At 53.9% G+C, this 21,158-nt stretch overlaps 1 protein-coding gene across 9 annotated transcripts; it reads right to left on the reverse strand.

Annotated features, from left to right (window-relative positions):
• Positions 1–2,053: 2,053 nt before the first annotated feature.
• Positions 2,054–19,812, reverse strand: TSKS (testis specific serine kinase substrate). Of its 9 annotated transcripts, XM_037517013.2 has the most exons (12): positions 19,539–19,812; positions 14,539–14,639; positions 13,398–13,623; positions 6,904–6,999; positions 6,657–6,740; positions 6,301–6,411; positions 5,473–5,759; positions 4,813–5,007; positions 4,287–4,460; positions 3,543–3,678; positions 2,359–2,483; positions 2,054–2,229 (listed from the first exon to the last, which is right to left on the reverse strand). In XM_037517013.2, exons 2-12 carry the CDS (start codon positions 14,580–14,582, stop codon positions 2,073–2,075), a joined length of 1,635 nt encoding a protein of 544 aa, XP_037372910.1. In that variant the 5' UTR covers positions 14,583–14,639; positions 19,539–19,812; the 3' UTR covers positions 2,054–2,072. The 9 variants fall into 9 exon arrangements, with proteins under 9 accessions (XP_037372910.1, XP_037372914.1, XP_037372908.1 ...); XM_037517017.2 differs by lacking the exon at positions 19,539–19,812 and having other exon boundaries at positions 14,520–14,557; XM_037517011.2 differs by lacking the exons at positions 14,539–14,639; positions 19,539–19,812 and adding an exon at positions 13,981–14,236 and having other exon boundaries at positions 6,301–6,384.
• Between the last annotated feature and the right edge of the window lie 1,346 nt (positions 19,813–21,158).

Consider the following 21,158-nt stretch of genomic DNA (forward strand, 5'->3'; position numbering starts at 1 on the left):
GATATTATTTGGATAGAACTGATATCGATGCAACATCTAGGCTAACTATCCAGGGAAATCATCAGCCTTTCACGCATCTAAGTACGGAATTGGCTTACTCGTGATTGCTGGTCCTTGGCAATTATGTGTGCTGTTATTTTCCCGGCTTCAAATCCAAGCCGCCAAGACAGGGCTTTGGGAATCTGGGACCTGGACTCTGAGCCAGACTTCCGCTCTACCCAACGCCTGTGTCGTGTGTGGCCAGCAGGGGACACCAAAGAGTCCCGCGGAGCCCTTGGAAGCAGCACAAGGACTTCCTGTTTGTTGTTTTTTTCTTCCCATCAGCATCAGCAGCAGTTCTTCATCCTGGCTCAGGCAGTTCTTTCCTGCTGCAGCTGCTCAGTGTAATTTTCCAAGTTGTGCACACGCTCAGAGATGCCCCGCTATTTCGCTAGTGTCCTGGCAGGTCCCGCTCCCTGGTCCTCTGAGCTGACCAGCGCCCGCTCCTTGTCTGAGTTTCATCCAGGCCTTTGTTTCCAATAATTCTAACCTTTATCTTTTGTTTTTCCTGCCCAGGGGAGCGGGTGGTGACTACTTCCTGCAGTTATCACCCACTGTGATTTGCTGGAAGCTTAGTGGCAAAAATTGAGGATGGAAGTTTCGCAAGCCCAGAAACCGGAGGTGGGGATAGAAATGATAAATGAGTTGTTAAACCGGCAAGGATGGAAGCCGGATGTGGGGACATGGAGAAATTTCGGTCATTACTAAGAGGATCACCAGTCCATAGCAATTAACCAAGCAGACCTGAGAAATGATTCCACAACAGGGCCTCCCTGGGGGCGCAAGGGCTTAAGACACAACCTATGGAAGTATCTGCAACCTCTGCAGCACGAGTTCAATCCCCCGCCAGGGAGGCTGAACCACGTGAAACAGCAGATCTCTCCTGTCTCCCTGCTGCTCCCCTCAGCAGTGTATTTTCAGTGGATCTGTCTGTTTTGCTCCCCACTCTGTCTCTGGTGAATCTTCTCACCACCACCCCCCCCCACACCTCTGACTTACACCCCAGTTCTGCTATACAAAAAATAATTAAAAACACATCTTTTGCTATTAAGAAGTGTCTGTCTGCATCTATGCAGACATGTCCCTTTTCCCTAATAAACTCGCTATATGCTGCTAAAAGGGGGACTCAGCTGAAATTTATCAGGGGCACCCAAGTACCCCTCTCACCCAACCTGAATATTATAAGGTTCTCCTTTTCCCTTTCGGTTACTTAGTTAACCAGTGCTTTATGCCTAAGTACTATCTCCGTATACAAAAACGTGTCTGCCAAGGTAACTGGTGTGATTTCTGTCTACAGGAATCTGCAGATTCCTGCCGTGGGATGCAGATTCTCAAGGATGGGGATTGAGAAAATTCAGTTGTATTCAGTGGCTAAACACAGGAGATCCAATTAATTTTAAAATATTTATTTTAAAAATATTTTAATGAAGGGCCTCTCTGGTGGCACAGGCAGTTGAGCGCTGCACCGTGAAGCTGTCCGCAGCCTCTGCAGCACGGGTTCGATCTAGGCTGGCAGGTGAGAATCCCATGTGGCGAAGCAGACTTCTGTCTAGCCCGCTGCTCCTCTCAGCAGTGTATTTCGTCAGTCCACCTGTTTTGTTCCCCGCTCTGTCTCCGGTAATCCTCTCACCCTCCCGCACATCTGGCCTGTACCCCAGTTCTTGCATAAAAATAAATACATCTTTGGGCCTTCCCTGGTGGCGCAGCGGTTGAGTGCTGGGCTGCGAGGCTGCCCACAGCCTCTGTAGCACCAGTTCGTTCCCTGGCCACTGGCGAGGGTACCCCCACCACACACACACAAAAAAAAATACATCTTTAAAAATTTTTTTAGTGAAGTTACCATTGTTTTACACCCTTGTTGGTATTTTGACAGCATAGGATTTCTGCCCACCGAAGCACCCACAGTCCCCCCACAGTCCACTGTGGTGCACACACTCACATGTGTGCGATTTCTTTTTTTTTTTTTTTGCAGTTTATTAATCCTCTTTCAGTATCAAAAAAGAGAAGGAATTCATGCCAGCATGAGGGGCCATTTATTGTTCAGGGGCTGGGCCCCCACGTTTTGGGGGAGCCCCCCCACCACTTCCTCCCCCCATTGTCCCCGTGGACCCCTCAAGTGGCAGGCTGCTGAGTTGATCGTGGAGGGAACACATCTTCAAATGCATATAGTCTAGAGCGGCCACCTTCTCCCTGTAAGGAGAGCGGAGAGTTGGTGCTGACGGGGCTAGACGCCACGGGGCTGGCATGGAAGGAGGGGGTGACTCAGGCCCTGTCCCCAAGATCTCACCCTCCTCCCATGCCCTCAGCCTCCTTCCTCACTCCGGCTTCATCTTGTCTGTCAGCAGCAGGTTCTTGGCCCTCAAGGCTTCGTCTTGGGCCAGCCGGAGGGTGGAGCTCAGGGCCTCTGCCCTGACGTGTTTGGCCAAGGCCTGGCGCTCCAGCTCCTGGGGAGAGGAGCGTAGGCGCAGCTGGGCTTGCAGGACTGCGCTGGGGGTGGAGGGGGAGCTGGATCGCGGATGGCAAGGGGCAGGGTCCCAAGGGGCCCATGTTCCTCCCCGAGGCAGCCCTTCACGCCTCAAGCCCGAGACTGAGTCCAGCATCCCACAATTCACTGGCCTTCCAAACTCCACAGTGCATGAAACACATGTCTGTCCCCTAAAGCACGGGCCTTCTATGTCCCAGGAAGCATCCAATCAGCAGCTATCATCTTGTCCCCTAATGCCCATGACCCATCATGCATTTGGTATGTGACTGGGTCCCAGTGTCCTGTCATGGGTGACCTTCTGAATCCCAGAATTCTCTGGTCCTCACATCTCCTTACTGATTAGACCATCATCTCTGCCACATTAGTAGTCCTTGCGCTCTGGTTGCCTTTATCCCACAGTGCACCAAGCCCCATGTCTTTAGCAATGCTCTGAGACATTCACTTCCCATGCTGCCTCACCTGTCAGTCTCACCCACTACAACATATATCCCATCAGACTTTAGACCAACATCCCATAATATATGAGCTCTCTGTTTCCAAATGTACCACACAGGCCTCGAGTTGCATTAGCTGGTGGACTTCAGTCTGGAGCAAGTCCCCACTCAGGCTGTGGTTCCTTGTCCCAAGATGCCCTTCTTCTGCTGGGTCCCCTGTCTGACCTCAATGACCCCATACCATGCACCACCCATCTTAAGGTCCAGGCTTATATTCCTTGACGCTGTAGATTGGTATCTGTCTCCTGTTGTCCCACAATGCACCAGAACCAAAGTCCTACCATGCTGGGGCCCGAGTCTATCACCCAAGGTTCTATTGTCACTGAGCTGTGACTCATGAACCCCCAAACAGCTTGTCCCTCCCCCACCAAGATGCATTAGCATCAAGTGTTTTCCCCAATATCTGCAGCCCACAGCTCAACCTGTCCCATCCTTCCACACCCCAGCTGTATGCTTCTGCCCAGGGCTCCCCTCCCTCTGCTCTGACAGAAAAGTGGGGCATGGTGGCCCATGGTTCCTGGTACCAGAATCTTCTTGTGTAGCCGCTGACAGCTGGGGCAGGCAGGAGCCAGGCCCCTCTGCTTCACCTCATCCACCAGCGGGGTCAGTGCTCGCTCCAGCAGCTGCTGCAGGGACTCTGTGGACAGCTGCTGCCCCTGGCTGGGGGAGAGAGTAGTCACCAGGTGAAAGGCCCAGTACCAGCTCCCTTCCCAGGATGCTCTGTGTGCACCTGCTCACACCTCCCCCATCCTATTTCCACCCAGGCAACCTTCTCACTATGCACTGGGTTCAACCTACAGTGCATCAGAGAGCCTTTGGCTCACAGCAAGGGGGATTCCCAGGTCCAAAGCTCAGGAGATGGGTCTCACTTCAAGATGCACATTTCCCACAATGCATTGGTTGTATTGGAAGATCCTTTCTCCACCCCACACACTGGTCTTCCTAATCTGAATCAAGCATGGTCTCTCCGGGCTCAGAAATATGCCAAGATCTCACCTTCCCACAATACACAGAAACCCAAGTGCTACCTCCTAGCCTTCCTACCATGCACTGGAAACCTAGGATGTGAAAGGTCTCGAGTCTTTGTGTTCCACAAGGCACAAGGTTCCCTTTGAGGAAAAGCTTGGCCCCCATAATGTAACAGGACTAGCCGGCCTACAATGCCCACGGGGATCCCTCTACCCTCACTCTCCCAGTGTCCCCTCTCCTTCAAGGTTCTGTCCTCATCAGACCCACGATGCACTCCAAGTCAGGCTGCTCCCCCTTACCTGGCACAGCGGGCACAGGAGCCTTGGGGGCTCCGATCCAAGCTCATGGAGAGGTCAGACCCTCTCCGAGAGCTCTGAAACTGCCGCCCCAGCTCCTCTAGAATCGGTTTCACTGGGCCCAGCCCCTCCAGTTCACTCCTCAGTGAAGCCATAGACACTGCTGACCGCTCCACCCTGGGGCGTGAGAGTAACCATAGCTGAGGGGTCCCCTCTCTAAGGGCAAAGTTCTAGCAAGGATCCCCCCATTTTAACTCCAGCACCTCCACCAGTCCATAACACCTCACCCCTCCGCTGATTGGCGCTGCCCTTTTGTGCTTTAAGGACTGGAATGCCCCACCCTGCTCTCTGATTGGCTTTCCCTGACACCTTGGCTCCGCCCATTGTCCATTTAAAGTATTGAGCACATGCTTCTCCACTTGGCTCCGCCCACCAGTCCTTATTAGGCAAGCCACGCCCCTCCCCACTCCAATTGGAGGGTCCTGATGTCAGGTCCACTGCTGATTGGCCCACGCGCCCCGGTCCTCACATGGTGCACAGCTCGTCGGCTCGGCCCCGCAGCTCCTGCAGACCCCGCGCCGTCTGCGCCTGCTCCCGCTGAGCTCGCTCCCACTGGCCCAGGAAGCCATCCAGCCTGCCGCCCAGGCCCCCCAGCAGCCGTAAGGCCTCTTGCACCGCCCCTTCCTCTTGATGCCACCGGGCGGTCAGCGAGGATACCTCCCTCCTAGACGGGCAGAGGCCACAAGGTCAGAGCGAGGTGTGGGCACGCCCCACCCATGTCCCCAGAACCGCCCAGGCCCTAAATTCTGTCCGGTCCATTTCTTGGAATCCTCCCCTATCCCCCCTCTATTTCATTATCAGACATCCTGAGCCCTCCCTCTTCCTGCCTCCCAGTCCCACATCAGCTCTTCCCGATCTGGCCTCCTGAAGGCAAGCGGGCTCTCACCCTGCCCCACTGGACGTAGAGCCTCAGATGACCTGCCCCCCCACCCCCCCCAACACCCGCCCACCTCCATTCACCAGAGCGGATCTTCCTCCCTCAGCCCCGGCCTCAAAAATCACCTCTTCGAAGTGCATCCTTTCCAGGTCACACTCAATTGTGTGACCCCCTCCAAGTGAGGCCCTTTCAGGTGCCCCCCCAAAGCTCCCACCTAGGTACTTTGAGGGCCCACCCCCCGATCCCACCCACCTTAATTCTTCCAGGCCAGCGGAGACCTTCTGCAACTCCTGCTCACTCGCCAGGGGACCCTCCCCCGCCCGGGGGCCCATTCCCCAGCCCCCGGAAGCCAGGCTCCGTGACCGCGGGGGATCTTCAGGGCTCCCAGGGGGCCCGGAGCCGCCCTGGGGCAGACTGGGGGGGCCCAGGCCATGCCGGGAGAGGCCGGCCTCCAGCTTCTGCTCCAGCTCCTGCAGCTCGGCCTCCTGCCTCCGCGGCGTCTCATCCTGCAGTTGCTGCTGAAGGTAGCGCAATTTCTCCTGCGCGGGACGAGGGCGGTTTCCAGCGTCCGTCCCTGGCCTCCTGCAGGCACCTCCACCCCACCTCACCCCCGCATTCCCAGTGCGTCCCTGAGATTGGAAAGTATGGATGTGAGCACAAGATGTTGGGAAGTTCCCTGTGATGTCTGAATGGCTCCCCCCTTGCCGTACGGAGGTGAGGATTCCCATTTCAAATCTAGTGGAGAACAATTCACTTTAACCCCCAATGCAACCCCTGTCCAGCCCGCCACCCCCATTTCACGGCTCCGAGGGGTGAAATCCCAGCCCTCCCATCTTGGATGAACAACCGAAACTTTTCCCACACTTTGCTGGGAAATGAGTGGGTATGTGAGGAGACACTCAGTCCTGCTCTGGGAGCTAAATGTGTCTGTGCTTGGAGAAATATGATAGTGAACACGAAGGGCCGTGGGGTAGTGGCTGTGGTGACGCGGTAGTGACAGGGTGGAAAGTCCCACCTCAAGTCTACCTAAGCACCTTCCCCGCCACAGGCTCTTTCCGCAGTGCTGGGCCCCACCCTTACCTCCAGCAGGGCAGAGTTCTGCTTCAGGACATTGGTTTTGATCTCAGCATCTTCCACGGACCGGGTCACCTTCCTGCAGTTCTCCTGGGTCAGGATACCAGGGCAGGGCCCCTGCCTTCCCATTCCAGTTCCGCCTCCCGACCCCTAGCACCTCTTCCCTACAGGCTCCTGTCCCTCCCACAAGATACACCCGCCCCCCTGCACAACCTCCCCCTCGAGTGTCAGGGTAGCTGCCAGTTCAACTTCTGTACTACCTTCCTGTCCTCCCACCTCCTGTCCATCCCTCCTCACTTTTCCTTCTACCCTCCTTCTAATTCCTCCTCCCCACACCCCACTCCTGCCCCCCAGCCACTCACCTTGAGTTGACTGCAGTACCCCTCCAGTTCTTCTGCCTCTTGCCGTCTCCTCTCCAGATTCTCGCTCAGCACGGAACACTCACTCTGGAGCAGGGGAGACGGGTTAGCTTCCATGCAAGGGAAAGCTGGGCCTGGGGAGAGGCCTTTTCCCTCTGCCTCATAAGCTCCCCAACAGGGCTATGGGCTTTGAGTCCGTGGGAGGCTCTAAGAAGGGAACCTGGCCCAGGAGGAAGGGGGTGCCTCGTACCTGCAGCGTCTGCACGTGCTGATTAACCCGGGTGGTCTTTTCCTTCAAGCTGGTGATGGAGTCTTTGGCGCGAACCAATCCACTGTTGACCCCACTCTGGAGAAGGAGCAGAAAGGGGTGGCTGAGGGCATGAAGTCCAGGAAAAACACAGACCCGTCCCAGGCTGTAGAAGTGGGAGGAAGCTAGGTTTTTACAGCACGATTCTGCACTGGAATGGCTGCGTGACTTGGGGCCAGGCCTGTGCCTCTTTGATTCTGGTAATCCTCACTAAAACCAAGGATAGATTCTGCTTGGTGGATGGGAAGAAAAAGAAGGATCCAGAAGGAAGTGGGGGATGGGCGCCTTAGACATGTGAAAGGATAATCTTAAGCAAACACTGAGACAAACATCCTTGAGGTCCTCACACATCAATGACACAAACTTTTAAAATGCAGTATCTCCCTCCAGGCACTGGGGAAATCTTAAGACAACTCACTCTCCAGATGGGAGCGGACACATGGTGCAAGGCTGAGCACGTAAGCGTTTTCTCTCTTGTTCCTCACAGCCACCTCTCGTTGAGGATATTTGTGCCATTTAGAGGCTCAGGAAGGGTGTTGCTTGTACTCCCGGGTTTACAGCATATGAAGTGGCCTCATCAGAACTTAAACCCAGAAGCTTGGTTTATTTATTTATTTATTAAATATTTATTTATTTATTTATACAAGAACCGGGGTACAGGCCAGATGCATGGGAGGGTAAGAGGATTCACCAGAGGCAGAGCGGGGAGCAGAAGAGGCAGACTGATGAAATACACTGCTGAGGGGAGCAGCGGGGAGACAGGAGAGGTCTGCTGCGCCCTGTGGGTCACACCCCTGGCCGGGGATCAAACTTGTGCTGCAGTAGCTGTGGACACCTTCATAGGTTGCGTCTTAACCACATGCGCCACCAGGGAGGCCCTGTATTTTCTACCTTGTGTAAATTATGTTATTGTGTGTTTTTATTGTAGTCAAACTTGTGACATCATTAGTATAATTTTTATTCCTATGTCACAGTTGAAGGGAGACCTAAAGAGCCCCCTTGATCAGTTCCGGCCAGTGGGAGAAAAGTGGGCAAGATGTGGGCACAGGATTGTGCCATGAAAGTGAAGGCCTGGTCCTCCCTCTTCCGGTTTCCCTTCCCCTGACTGGAAGGCAGTGATTGACAAGCTCGCAGTGACTGTGCATCCGGAACACAGGAGCCTGTAAACTGCGCTCCAACAAACCTGCCACACTTGTTGACACTTTTATGTGAGGAGCGATTCTGCTTAAACCAGTTATTTTGGTTCCTTTGAAGGTCACTATACAAACAGAAAAGAGAAAACAAGTTTCCTCCATCGTAAGTGGGGACATCACATTTCTTGCATGATTGTTCTGGAGAGCAACTGTGTTAAGAAATATTCTTCTAAGGTTGGGCCTCCCTGGTGGCGCAGGAGGTTAAGCATCGCACTATGAGGCAATCCGCAGCCTCTGCAGCACGAGTTCAATCCCTGGCCAGGGAGGTGACCCACAAGGCACAGCAGACCTCTCCTGTCTCCCCGCTGCTCCCCTCAGCAGTGTATTTCAGTCAGTCTGCCTGTTCTGCTCCTCACTCTGTCTCAGGTGACTCCTCTCACCCCTCACACCTCTGGCTTGTACCCCTGTTCTTGTATGCATAAATAAATATTTGAAAAAAATTATTTTTGGGGCCTCCCCGCTGGCGCAGCGGTTGAGCGCTGGGTTGCGAAGCTGCCTGCGGTCTCTGCGGCACCGGTTCGATCCCCGGCTGCTCCCCGGCCACCAGAGGAGGGTCCCACATGGCGCTCAGACCTCTCCTGCCGCCCGCTGCTCCCCTCAGCAGTGTACTTCGGTCCTTCTGCCTGCTCTGCTCCCCGCTCTGGCTCTGGTGAATTCTCTCACCCTCCCGCACTTCTGACTGTACCCAGTGCTTGTATAAACAAACAAACAAACAAATAAATAAATAAAACATGCCTTTAAAAAAAAATTATTTTTGGGTAAAGAAAAATGAAAACATTTGGCATGTAGTGGAAACAATACTTTGAGGGTATTTCAGAGCTGAAAATGCATCAGAAAAGAACTGATAATCAGTTACCTTCTACCTTAAGAAACTAGAATAAAGGGTTTAAAAACAAAAACATGCACACCCCAGAAGAACACACTAAATCCAAAGCTAGCAGAGGAAGGAAATAATACAGACAGGAGTGGAAGGGGAGGAAGAATGAGCATACAAAAACAGATAAAAGCAACAAAAGCAGAAGTTGGATTTTTGAAAAGATCATCAAAACTGACAAATCCTTAGCTAGATGAACTATGAAAAAGAGAAAACTCCAATCACCAAAATGCGGAAGGAAGGAGGGGACCATGGCTACAATACTAGGGAATGGAAAATAATTAGAAGGGAGTAGTATGAGAAATTTTATTTTATTTTATTTCATTTTTTAAAGATTTATTTATTTATGCATACAAGAGCTGGGGGACAGGCCAGAGATGTGGGGAGTGAGAGGATTCACCAGAGACAGAGTGGGGAACAGAACAGGCAGATTGGCCAAAGTACACTGCTGAGGGGAGCAGTGGGGAGACAGGAAAGGTCTGCTGCGCCATGTGAGTCACCCCCCTATCCATAGGGGGATCAAAATTGTGCTGCAGTAGCTGTGGACAGCTTCATAGGTTGCGTCTTAACCCCTTATGCCACCAGAGAGGCCCCTATTTTTTTTTTAAGATTTATTTATTTATACCAAAGCTGGGGTTCAGTCCAGAGGCATAGGAGGGTGAGAGGATTCACCAGAAACAGAGCAGGGAACAGAACAGGCAGACGGACCGAAAGCACTGCTGAGGGGAGCAGCGGGTGAGACAGGTGAGGTCTGCTTTGCCATGTGGGTCTCTCCCTGGCTGGCTGGGTATCGAACCCGCGCTGCAGAGGCTGCGGACATCTTCACAGCACGGCACTCAACCCGCTGCGCCACCGGGGAGGCCCATATGCCACCAAGATCAAACTCGTGCTGCAGAGGCTGCAAACAGTATCATAGGTTGTGTCTTAACCCCCTGCGCCATCAGGGAGGCCCAAGGAATACAACTCTTGTGAGGCATCAAAAAGGGACTTTTAGGGCCTCCCCTGGTGGTGCAGCGGTTGAGCACTGGGTTGCGAAGCTGCCCACAGCCTCTGCAGCACTGGTTTGATCCCCGGCCGCCGGGCGAGGGTCCCACATGTTGTGCAGACCTCTCCTGCTGCCCGCTGCTCCCCTCAGCAGTGTACTTCGGGCCTTCTGCCTGCTCTGCTCCCCACTCTGGCTCTGGTGAATTCTCTCTCCCTCCCACGCTTCTGACTGTGCCCAGTGCTTGTATAAATAAATAAATCTTAAAAAAAAAAAAAAAAGAAAGAAAGAAAAGAGACTTTTCAGGCCTCCCTGATGGTGCAAGGGTTAAAGTTTCAGCACTGTCAAGCTGTCGCCAGCCACTGAAGCCTGAGTTCGATCCCCGGCCAGGGAGCAACCCACATGGCGCAGCAGACTTCGCCTGTCTCCCCGCTGCTCCCCTCAGCAGTGTATTTCAGTGGATCCGCCTGTTCTGCTGCCCACTCTGGCGAGCGCTGCAGGGTCAGGCCCCTCCTGGGTCACCCACTGGCCACGTAACGCCGTAGTCCCAGTCTCTGCACCTGTCCTCACTCACTTCCCTGTCTCGTGAATTGGGACTGACGATCCCCAGATGGCACTGACGGGGGTCAGGGAGGGCCCTTCAGTAAGCGTCGTTGAAAGTAAGGACAGGGCAGGGTCTACCCTGAAGGCGCTCAGGGCCAAGCCCTCTTAGCAGCCTCAGTGCGTGCGGGGCGTGGGCCTGCCCGGGCGCTCTCTGCGCTGACTCACTGACCTTCCAGAAGGCCTTTCGGTCTGAGCCTATGGCCTCATCAGGATGTCAGAGCTGATGATAAGCGCCCAAACTACCTGCTCCCCGCCCCCACGGTCCCCTGGCCCTGTCCCGCAGTGCTCTCCCGTGCCCCAAGTGTCTCTGCTTGTCTCTGTCTCCCGGAGCAGCGAGTCCTGGTCTCCCTTGCTTTGAGTCTCTGCCTTCCACTCTCTGCCCTGGTCTCTGTCCCCCTGTCTCTCGGGGTCCTCCACCCCTCCTCTCTGTCCGGTCTTCTCCCCAGTGGAGCTCAGGGGCTGAGTGGGGTGTCCTCCCGCCGCCCCCCCTCACGCCTCCTGCTGCACCACGGTGTTGGCTGTCATCCCTTTTTCCACTTTAGAGAAGCAACCTGAACCCCAAAGCCAGCTCGTCGCCCTGTCAGCCTTCTCCCAGCTGCCCAGGGCTCTTTCTCAGGCGGCATCATGCGCTGGGGGACATGACTCAGAGCTGGCTCTGGTGGGAGGCAGCCGCTGCAGCCGCCCCGCCCGCTGCCGAGAGGGGGGGCCCTTCTGCGGGGGAGGACATGGCTCCCTGGCCTGCTCCCTCGCTGCCCCTCTGGCCCTCCTCCCTGGACTCGCGCCCGGCCTCCTCTCCGGCCTCCCTGCCTCTGTCTCTCCCCTCCAGGCAGCTCCTCCCGGCCCCAGGGGCATTTCCAGCCAGAGGAAGCACTTTTGCCTGCGCATCAAGCCCTCTGGACCCGAGTCCCGGCCCAGCTCTGCGGCCGTGCAGGGGCCACGCCATCCCCTGCCTGTTTTCTTTTTCTGTCTTTAAACCTAATTACAGTCACGCGTCACCTAATGGCGGGTTCCGGCGTGGGAACTGGGTCGCTGGGTGGTTTTGGCGATGTGTGAGCATCACGGGGTGTAATTACAGGCAGCGGGGTCGCGGCCCCCCCCACACCTGGGCTGCATGGGGTCGCCCATGGGGACCCCTGTCGTGCGTGGGGTCACGCGTAGACCCGGAAGAGGTTAAGTGATGGCCTCTATCTCCTGGACGGGTGCGGCTGGCACAGTGCCTGGCCCATAGCGGTGCTCCGTAGATGGGGCTGGAGCTCAACCCCCAGGGGCGTTCGCTATCGCCCCTGTCCACGTACCCAGACTGGCTCCCCATCACCCATGTTTCTCCCTGCTCCAACCCTGTGGCCTGTGCCCTCTCCCCTCCTGCTTCAGCTCACAATCCACAGGTGCCAGCTGCCAGGTCCTCCTGCCCATGGGGTCTTTTCAACCTCTGTCCTTTTCAACTGGAACACCCTTCCCTGCTCTGCCTGGGAATGCCTTCCTCACCGAGATCCAGCTTGGGGTTGCCTTTTTTTTTTTAAAGATTTATTTATTTATGCATACAAGAACTAGGGTACCCGCCAGAAGGGTGGGGGTGAGAGGATTCACCAGGGACAGAGTGGGGAGCAGAACAGGCAGACTGACTGAAATACACTGCTGAGGGGAGCAGCGGGTGAGTCAGGAGAGGTCTGCTGCGCCATGTGGGTAGCTCCCTGGCCGGGGATCAAACTCATGCTGCAGTGGCTGTGGGTAGCCTCATGGGTTGTGTCTTAACCCCTTGCTTAACCCCTTGCACACGTGCCCTGTCAGTGCCGGGGACCCCTTCCCCGATTCCTAAGCCTGGCTTCGCTACTTACAAGCTTTGGCCCCTTGAGTATGCTATGCAACCTTTCAGGACCTTGTGTCTTCATCTGTGAAGTGGGAATAAATCACCACAATAACCACCCATGCTTAGTCTGTACCTAAGACTGGTCACCGTGCTAAACACTTCTATGAATGCACCGTTGTCACGATGACCTTGTGAAGTATGAACAGTTACATCCAGAATTTTCTGAGGTCCTGCTATATGCCTCGCACATAGTAGGCATTTAAGAAGTGTTTGTGGAAAGAGCAAAAGCATCTCCTTGTTATGGGTGAGGAAACTGAAGCTCCCAGAACATGGAAATACTAGCGAGTCTTTCTAGCACCATCGTGACCATGGATGTTGTCATTCTCAGTATCTTCGTCAAACCCAGCGCTGGGCTTGGCCCGAGGGGCAGCCTGATGGGGGTGGAGTAGGGTGGAGTTTGACAGAGGAGTTAAAGGACCAAGCTATATCACTGTTAGAGCCAGGAATCCTCTACATTCCTCTCCATCTTGTCTGCCTCCCCTGTTTGACCACAGATTCTTCAGTGATTCCACTCAGGGAGCGTCTATTTCTCCATCAGAACCCAGTTCCAAAACTGCCTCCTCCAGGAAGCTTTCCTGGATACACCCAACCTGGCTTGAGAGGCCCTTCTCTGAGCCCTCCAGTGTGACCTTCACTGTGGCGTTTCTCATTCCTATCCTGTGTCTGTTGTCCCCAGCAGACTGGGAGCTCACCCAGGGTACGGACCTGGACTGACTTGTAGTTTTGAACCCAGTTGAAACTCTCAGAGAGGAAACAGCATTCACCCTCATGGAACAGAGTAGAAGGCAGTTCCCTGGGCCTCGGAGAGTGACCAGAAACTTCTTCCCAATCAAGAAGCCTTTCCTCTCCCCCCCCTCCTCAGTATTTGCCTACCGCAAGGGTGAGGATGCTTGTCTTCCCCAGCCAGGGGCCTCTCACCAGTATTTCCGTGATGTCTGGGTCATCTGGCGCCCAGGGTGGCGTGGGGGAGGCAGGAGGCCCAGGCAGTGCGAGCTGGCCACTGTCTTCTGTGGTCGAGTCTGTGCCGGAGGAGTCCGTGGGCTCCATGGCGGCCAGGTTGAGCAGTGACACGTTGGTGCAGGCCGAGGACCGTTTGAGGTTCAGGCACCAGTGCATTGGCTCGTGGGACATCCGAGGCTCCACCCTGGCAAGGAGAAATGGGCGGGAGGTGAAAATCCAGCCCCGATTTTGGAGGATGGCCCTTCCTGCCCCCTGTCTTCACACCCCTCCACCGACTCCAGCCTCCCCTCCCGCTTCTTCATCCCCCCGCCATCCCTGCTGCCTAATTCCACCCCCACTAGTTCCCTCTCCTCCTGCCTTTCCTCCCTCCCTGCATCCCGCCATCTTCTCTCCCTCCCATGCTCTTCCTCCCTCGCCCCCAGTGCCCCCTTCCTGCCCCCTCCTTCTTGCCCCGGCCTCTTCAGCACCCAGGCGGGACTCCTGTCCTGTGGAGGTGGTCCTGGGCGCTAGGACCGTCCCCGACAGAGTGCAGCGAACCCACCCGTGGAACGACACGGCCTTCTTTTTCTTTGCGATCCCCTTGGCCGGGCTGGTCACCCCCCCGGGAGCCTCAGGGACCAGCTGGGAGCGGCTCTCGACCCCCGCAGGGGGGTCGCCAGCCTCATGGATCTCTTTGGACTGCCAGATTGTCTTCACCACCACGCTCGCCATGGCGTGTGGGGGCCCTGCTCCCAGAGGCTCCTTCCTCTGAGACTCTCCACCTATTCTGACCGCTCACCCTCAGAGTCCCCTGCCCACCCCAGCCTGCCTCATAAAGGACCCAACCACTGGGCCCCAGTAAATGGGGGGGGGGCACAGGGATCCGGAGATGGGCTGGCTCCCCCAGGGCTTCTTAGTGAACTCTTCCTGCCCAGGATTCTAGGTCCAAACCACTCTATGTCTTCCCCTTCAGAACCTCCATGTGTGTTCACTCCAGTCTGGAGCACACAAAGGAGGAGCCCACTGGGGTCTCAGGAGGGGTCCATCATCCAACTCCCTGAGACAAACTGTGGGGTCACCAGTCCCTGCCCCCCTTCATACTTGATTCTTCATGCAGTACCCTGGACTTGACACTGCCCTGGGATCCGGGAGACAGTGGCGCATGAGGATTGAGTGCCAGCCTGGAGGACCTCACATTCTGTGGGGGGCTGGGAAGGAGCCCTAGACAGAAACCAACAGGAACGAAAAATACCAGATGTCAGGAGTAATATAAAGAATATTAGAAGCAGGGGCCTCCCTAGGGGTGCAGAAGTTAAAGACAGCCTTATTAAGCTCTTGGCAGCCACTGCAGCATGAGTTTGATCCCCAGCCAGCCAGGGAGCAACCCATATGGCGCAGCAGACCTCTCCTGACTCGCCTGCTGCTCCCCTCAGCAGTGTATTTCAGTAGATCTGCCTGTTCTGCTCCCCACTCTCTCTGGTGATCCTCTCACCCCCCACACCTCTGGCCTGTACCCCACTTCTTGTATGCATAAATAAAATAAATCTTTAACAAAAAAAGAATATTAGAGGCAACCACTCTTAGTGGTGTGTGCCTTTGTCGGAGCTCATTGATTGTGAATTTTGACCTATTCAAAGTCTCAATATTGAACTATAGGCAACGATATGCGTGTTGAAATATTTGGGTATTGTATTTGTTTCCTGGGGTTTTCATAATAAAGATCCACTGGGCATCTTAAACAACAGAAATTGATTGCTTACAGTTCTGAAGGCCAGAAGTCAAGCTTCAGGCTTGATAGGCAGGGTTTATTCTATAAGAGGAACAGTAAGGAGCAATCTCCATGTCAGTGAGTGGGGCTCATAGCCACTTGATGGTAGATAATGGAGCTTAAAGGACTCCACCTTCTGAGCAGGTGCTGATGAGAAATAGGGGTAGAGCTAGTGTTTTGGCAGTTAACCACGGGCAAGGAGGGAGAAGCTGTCATGGAGAAGCTGCTCAGTCTCTGCTCAGTGGATGCTGTCTGGGGTAGGAACTATGGCTTCTGGTTACAGGCCAGCCTCTCCCTCTCTCTTTTTCTTTTCTCATCCTGTTACTGTCTCTCTCTGCATGTCTGCTGAGTCATGACCTACAGTCATAAGCACACAGTGAAGACCCACCATCTTGGTGAACCCCTTTCCATGGATGTGGTTCATTTCAGTTCCTTCTAAGGTTGTGAAGGAGAATCATTCCAACCCTTTCTCCCAGCTTCAGGCAGCCTCAGGAGTTCCTTGGATTATAATGGCAACCTTTTCCCTATGTCCTCAGATGTCTTCTCTCTGTGTCCAAATCCCTCACCTTCCTTTAAGGGCACCAATCATATTGGATTATGGCCACCCAAGTCGCCTCATCTTTTTTTTGCTCTCCAGTCTTATCGACTGCTTGTATTGATCCTGACTGGTAAGTAGGCACATGATCTCATTCTATCCTGATAATCTGTGAGGACTTTCTTTCCAAATAAGGTCAGATTCATTGGTATGAGGAACTAGGATTCCATTGTTGGGTAGGGGGTGACACAGTGCAGTCCACAAGAGGGATGGAGTGTACTGTTATCTGCAGCTTACTTTGAATGTAGCAAAACCACAAGATGGATTGACGGATGGATGGCAGGAAGGACAAGTATGTGACAAAGCAAGTGGAATAAGTGGTAATGGCTGAGTTGGGGGGGTGCGTAATATGAGTTTCATTACATAGTTGTTTCAATTTCCTGAATATTTGGCAATTTCCATAGTGAAATGTTGGAGAAAAAAACAGGTGATGGGGATGAAATGGTACAATGAGGCAGGGAGCTTGCTTTAAAATAATACAGTGGGGGTTTGGGAGTGAAAACGGAGGGAGTTATAGATGGAACAGTAAAGATGGTGTTTAATCATTGTTGGCGCTGTGTTGGGGGGGTGTATTCACCCACTCTGCTTTGAGGTATATTTGAAAATGTTTATAATAGTTTTTTAAAGCGTTATTTATGCATACAAGAACTGGGGTACAGGACAGAGGTGTAGGGTGTGAGAGAATTCACAAGAGACAGAGTGGGGAACAGAACAGGCAGACTGACTGAAATATACTGCTGAGGGAACAGCGGGGAGACAGGAGAGGTCTGCTGCGCCATGTGGGTAGCTCCCTGGCCGGCCCGGGGATTGAACTCGTGCTGCAAAGGCTGTGGATAGCTTCGTAGTCCTGTGTTTAACTCCTTGCGCCACCAGGGAGGCCCTATAATAATTTTTTTTAATAGCGGATAACATGTTTGCGAATGTGAAATTCACATTGAATGCTCTATATACATGAGGCACAGAGAAGACTGACTGCGCATGTGCAGTCAGCAAACTACAGGACCAAACATGCCTGTGTGTCGCTTCAGAAAAGATGCTGTTTCCTCCTCCCCTAGAGCAAAGGGGGAGCTTCCCTGCAGGTGATCTTAGGGGCTTGTTAGCTTTGGATTCCGGGAGGTGCACGTGAACTTCCCATGAATATACTCTCTAATCTACCCTTTCTGCTATTGTTTATTTCTTTTTCTTTTTCCTTTTTTAATTTTAAAGATTTATTTATGCATACAAGAGGCAGGGGGTGAGAGAATTCACCAGAGACAGAGTGGGGAGCAGAACAAGCAGACTGACTGAAATACACTGCTGAGGGGAGCATCGGGCGACTCAGAAGAGGTCTGCTGCGCCATGTGGGTAGCTCCCTGGCCGGGGATGGAACTCGTGCTGCAGTAGCTGCAGATAGCTTCATAGGTTGCATCTTAACTCCTTGCGCCATCAGGGAGGCCCTGTTATTGTTTATTTCCAAATATACTCTGCATGTTGCTGGAATAACTCATTGCTTTGGCTTGTGGTCAGTCCGAATAAACACCGTATGAAGAGTCGGGAGGGGATACTTTAAGTCCCTAAGTTCAGAAGTTCTCTCCAAAGAGAAGTTGAGCTGAGTCCTGAGGGGGAGCCAGTCATGGGGAAAATTGATGCCCTGGGGTGGGGCCCGAGGCAGAGATGAGTATGGAGGGTCTGAAAGGCCAAGAGGCCAGTGTGGCTGCAGCATTTAAGCTGGGGAAGGATGAGGCTGGTTGATGTAAAGATCACTCCGGGTGCATGTGGGTAACCAGGTAGGAGGCAGGGAGACTGGCAAGCAGTGCCACGCAGCTCCCGGCAGGAGGTGATGGTGGTGGTGGCCTGCATCAGGGGATACAGCGGTGATGTGGGATGCCTTCCAGCCTGGGTTTGGTATGGGCAAAAGAGAGGTGTTCTATGAATAATGGGGGGCCCATTTGTCAAAAGGGAAGACTGGCCATGAGTCCAGCTTTTGCGGTGCAAAAAATCAAAAGTTAATTTGTTTAGGTCAGAGTCTTAGAAGCTCTTAGTGGTGCAACACGTGATTTCCCAAGGGTTTCCTCTTTTTTTCCTCCCCCCCTGGTTTATTTATTTTTGCGCAGAAGAACTAGGGTGTAGGCTAGAGACGTGGGGAGTGAGAGTATTCACCAGAGACAGAATGGGGAACAAAACAGGCAGATTTGCTGAAAATACACTGCTAAGGGGAGTAGCTGGCAAGACAGGAGAGGTCTGCTGCACCATGTGGGTCAGCTCCTTGGCTGGGATTGAACTCGGGCCATAGTGATACAGCACTGAGACCTAACCCCTAGGCCACAGGGGAGGCCCCCCAAGGAGTTTCCTCTTCTTAATGCTCCATCTTAAAATCAATCAAATCTTACCCAGACTACATCTAGGCCTTCAAGTATGGATTTGTCCATGACCTGCTCTTAAAACTTAATGACACCTGAGACCCTGAACCCCCAAGTGGTCTTGGTTCAAATCCAGGCCTATGATTCTGTGCCTACCAATTTCATAGCCACTATCAGACCCACTGGCCCCATGGCTAGTCTGAACCTTAAGTATGAAAGACTGGATTTCAAAGACAATACAATGTCACCTATGTTGAAATGATAATATTGGATATATTGAGTTAAATAAAATAATAATTGAAATTCACTCTGTCTTTTGTTCTTTAAACATGACATGAGTGAACCGAAAATTATATTGGTGACATTCACTGCATTTCTATTGAGAAATACTGCTCCAGCTCAAGTAGAGTCAGCCAGGGCCTGTCCAGGGTCTAGACTTGGCTGGACCAGCAGTACCAGGTTGTCTAGAAGGCTGACAGCCTTTGCCCCTCCTTGGACCTCAGAATGCCTTTGCTTCAGGCTCAGTCCTTGATATGAATTTTTATTTATTTATTTATTTATTTATTTATTTTTTAAAAAGATTTATTTATGCATACAAGAGCTGGGGTACAGGCCAGAAGTGTGAGGGGGATTCACCAGAGACAGAGTGGGGAACAGAGCAGGCAGATCAACCAAAGTAAACACTGCTGAGGGGAGCAGCAGGGAAACAGGAGAGGTCTGCTGTGCTATGTGGGTCAGCTCCCTGGCTGGCCAGGTATGTAACTCGTGCAGCAGAGGCTGCAGACAGCTTCACTGGTTGCGTCTTAACCACTTGCCCCACAAGGGAGGCTCGATATGAATTTTTAAAGTCGGGTCAGGAGGCCTCCCTGGTGGTACAAGGGGTTAAGTCTCAAGACTATGAAGCTATTGGCAGCCACCTGGCCAGGGAGCTACCCACAAGGCGCAGCAGACCTCTCCTGTCTCCTGCTGCTCCCCTCAGCAGTGTGTTTCGTCAGTCTGCCTGTTCTGCTCCCCGCTCTGTCTCTGGTGAATCTGTTAGGGGGAAAGGATGTCCGTTTTGTATCGGGGTTGCTCTACAACAAATCCTCTCTTACGCCCCCCACCCCGCGCTACACCCAGCTTTTATAGCTGTAAATAAATAAATCTTAAAAAAAAAAAAAGTCATGTTGGGGGGGCGGTTTGGGGCGGGGAAGGACTGAGACCCCCCACCTAACCATTAGAGGACCAAGAATCAAGACTTTCTCCCTATCCCACCCGCCAATACTGAGAACCCCGAGTGAAGGTCTGAGGTTGGCGGGTGGGGCCGGGGAGAGGCTGGCTTTCCTCCTGCTACTTAGAGACAAACTTTTCCTGTTCTTGGGACTCTCGAAGTTTCTCCTTAGCATCCCTCAGGATGACTAGTTCGAACCCAAACTTACCCTCATGGCGTTATCTTCAGGGTGACACTGCTCCCTCCCCATATCGCCAGTGGATTCCTCCAGTCCTTGGACTATTTATTGTATCTTTGCATTAAACGGACCTTTTTCAACTCCCCAACCTAACAATTCTATTTGTAATGGGGCTATGTTCTTTAGGGGCGGAGAGCACCCCCCCCATATTAGAAAATGGCTTCCCTGAAACTAAAACAGCCGAGCATGTCTCCTCCTAGAATCCTCAATGGACTTTCCCGAGCCCCATTCCTGGAAACCCAAATGGACGAATCCATTGAACCAGGAAGGTGGGCGCTTCTCGCCCTTGTCCTTGCCCCACCCGGCAGGTTCACGTGGAGTTCCCAGGACCCAGGGCACCCCCAAGGCTCATTCCGAGGATGCTATCTATGCTTCTGAGATTAGAACAGGATCATGCGGTGGTTTGATGCCTTCAGACAACAGAAATGGACTCTTCCAGTACCCTTTGCCCCAAATTTCTCAATAGCCCGGGGCGCTGGGGCTTCAGCGGCCTTGCTTTCCCCGAGGCAGTCGGCCAGGCCAGCGGGCTTGTGGGGTGCAGGGGGGCGGTGGCGAAAGCCTGGTCCTTGCCTTTGCCCAGCGTTCTCCTATACTAGGTCCCACCCTTGCTCTTGACTCACAATTTTGATTTGGTATTTGCTGTAAGCGGTGGTTGCCTGAGGTGCTAATTAGGGATTTTTGGTGAAAATACAAATTGAAAGGTGGTTAAAACCCCAAGTGTAGTTTAACTCCCAGTTTCGTCTCGTCCGAGCTCTGTGACCTTGGACAAGTTATCCACCCTCGCCGGACCTCCCTTTCAGCCTCTGCACCGCAGCTCCTGCGCTGACATCCCGGGGCTCCTGTAACTCGGGTCCCCACGGCTCGGCGGCTGGCGGGGGAGGGGTTGGGTGTCTTCCTGGAAGAGGATTTAAGGATTTCGGGGGTGGAGAGGAGGGAGAAAGGGGAACAGAGAAACGCTTGCGCAGTAAACACCTCCCGCTCGCTTGCCCCTCCCAGCCCCTTCTCTGCAGCAGGGAATTGCAGGCGTCGCTCCACCTATCCCTGCCCAGCTGAGTGACAGCCCCCCCTCAGCGTGCCTCGGCTCCACTCATCGCCCGCCTCCCGCTCCCACAACCGCCCAATCGGGGGGAGGAGTAGGATGAATCCGGCGAATCCGCGGCGCCTGCGGGGGCGATCTTGCTGTCCATTGGCCCCAGTCAACTCAAGTCCCGCCTCCTCACACCCGCTCCCCCGCCTTCCCTCACGTCAATCCCGCCCTTCTAGGAGGACGGCCAGATCCAATCACCATCGGACCTGGCCCGGCCGCGGGGGCGGTCCTACAGGACGTCGGCGAACTCCGCCCGTCTCTGGAGCAACGTCCCCCTTCCCCCGCTCCCGAACGGAAATAGCGGAGCGCTGGACCAATGGCGACGGCGTGCCTTTGTGCAGCGACCAATGAGAAAGGGAGCGGGGGTGGGCCCCGGTCTGAGCGGCGGGCAGCCCAGCCAATGGACGACTGAGAACGCGAGGCGGTGGAGAAAAAAGGAGGGGCTAGGGGGTGGTGCTGAGGCCTGCCAGCCCGCCCGCCCGCCCGCCCTCCCCCCCTGGCCG

Source organism: Talpa occidentalis, unplaced genomic scaffold (genome assembly GCF_014898055.3).
Source record: "Talpa occidentalis isolate TD23 unplaced genomic scaffold, MPIMG_talOcc4v2.1 talOcc4.17, whole genome shotgun sequence".
NCBI classification, from domain to species: domain Eukaryota; kingdom Metazoa; phylum Chordata; class Mammalia; order Eulipotyphla; family Talpidae; genus Talpa; species Talpa occidentalis.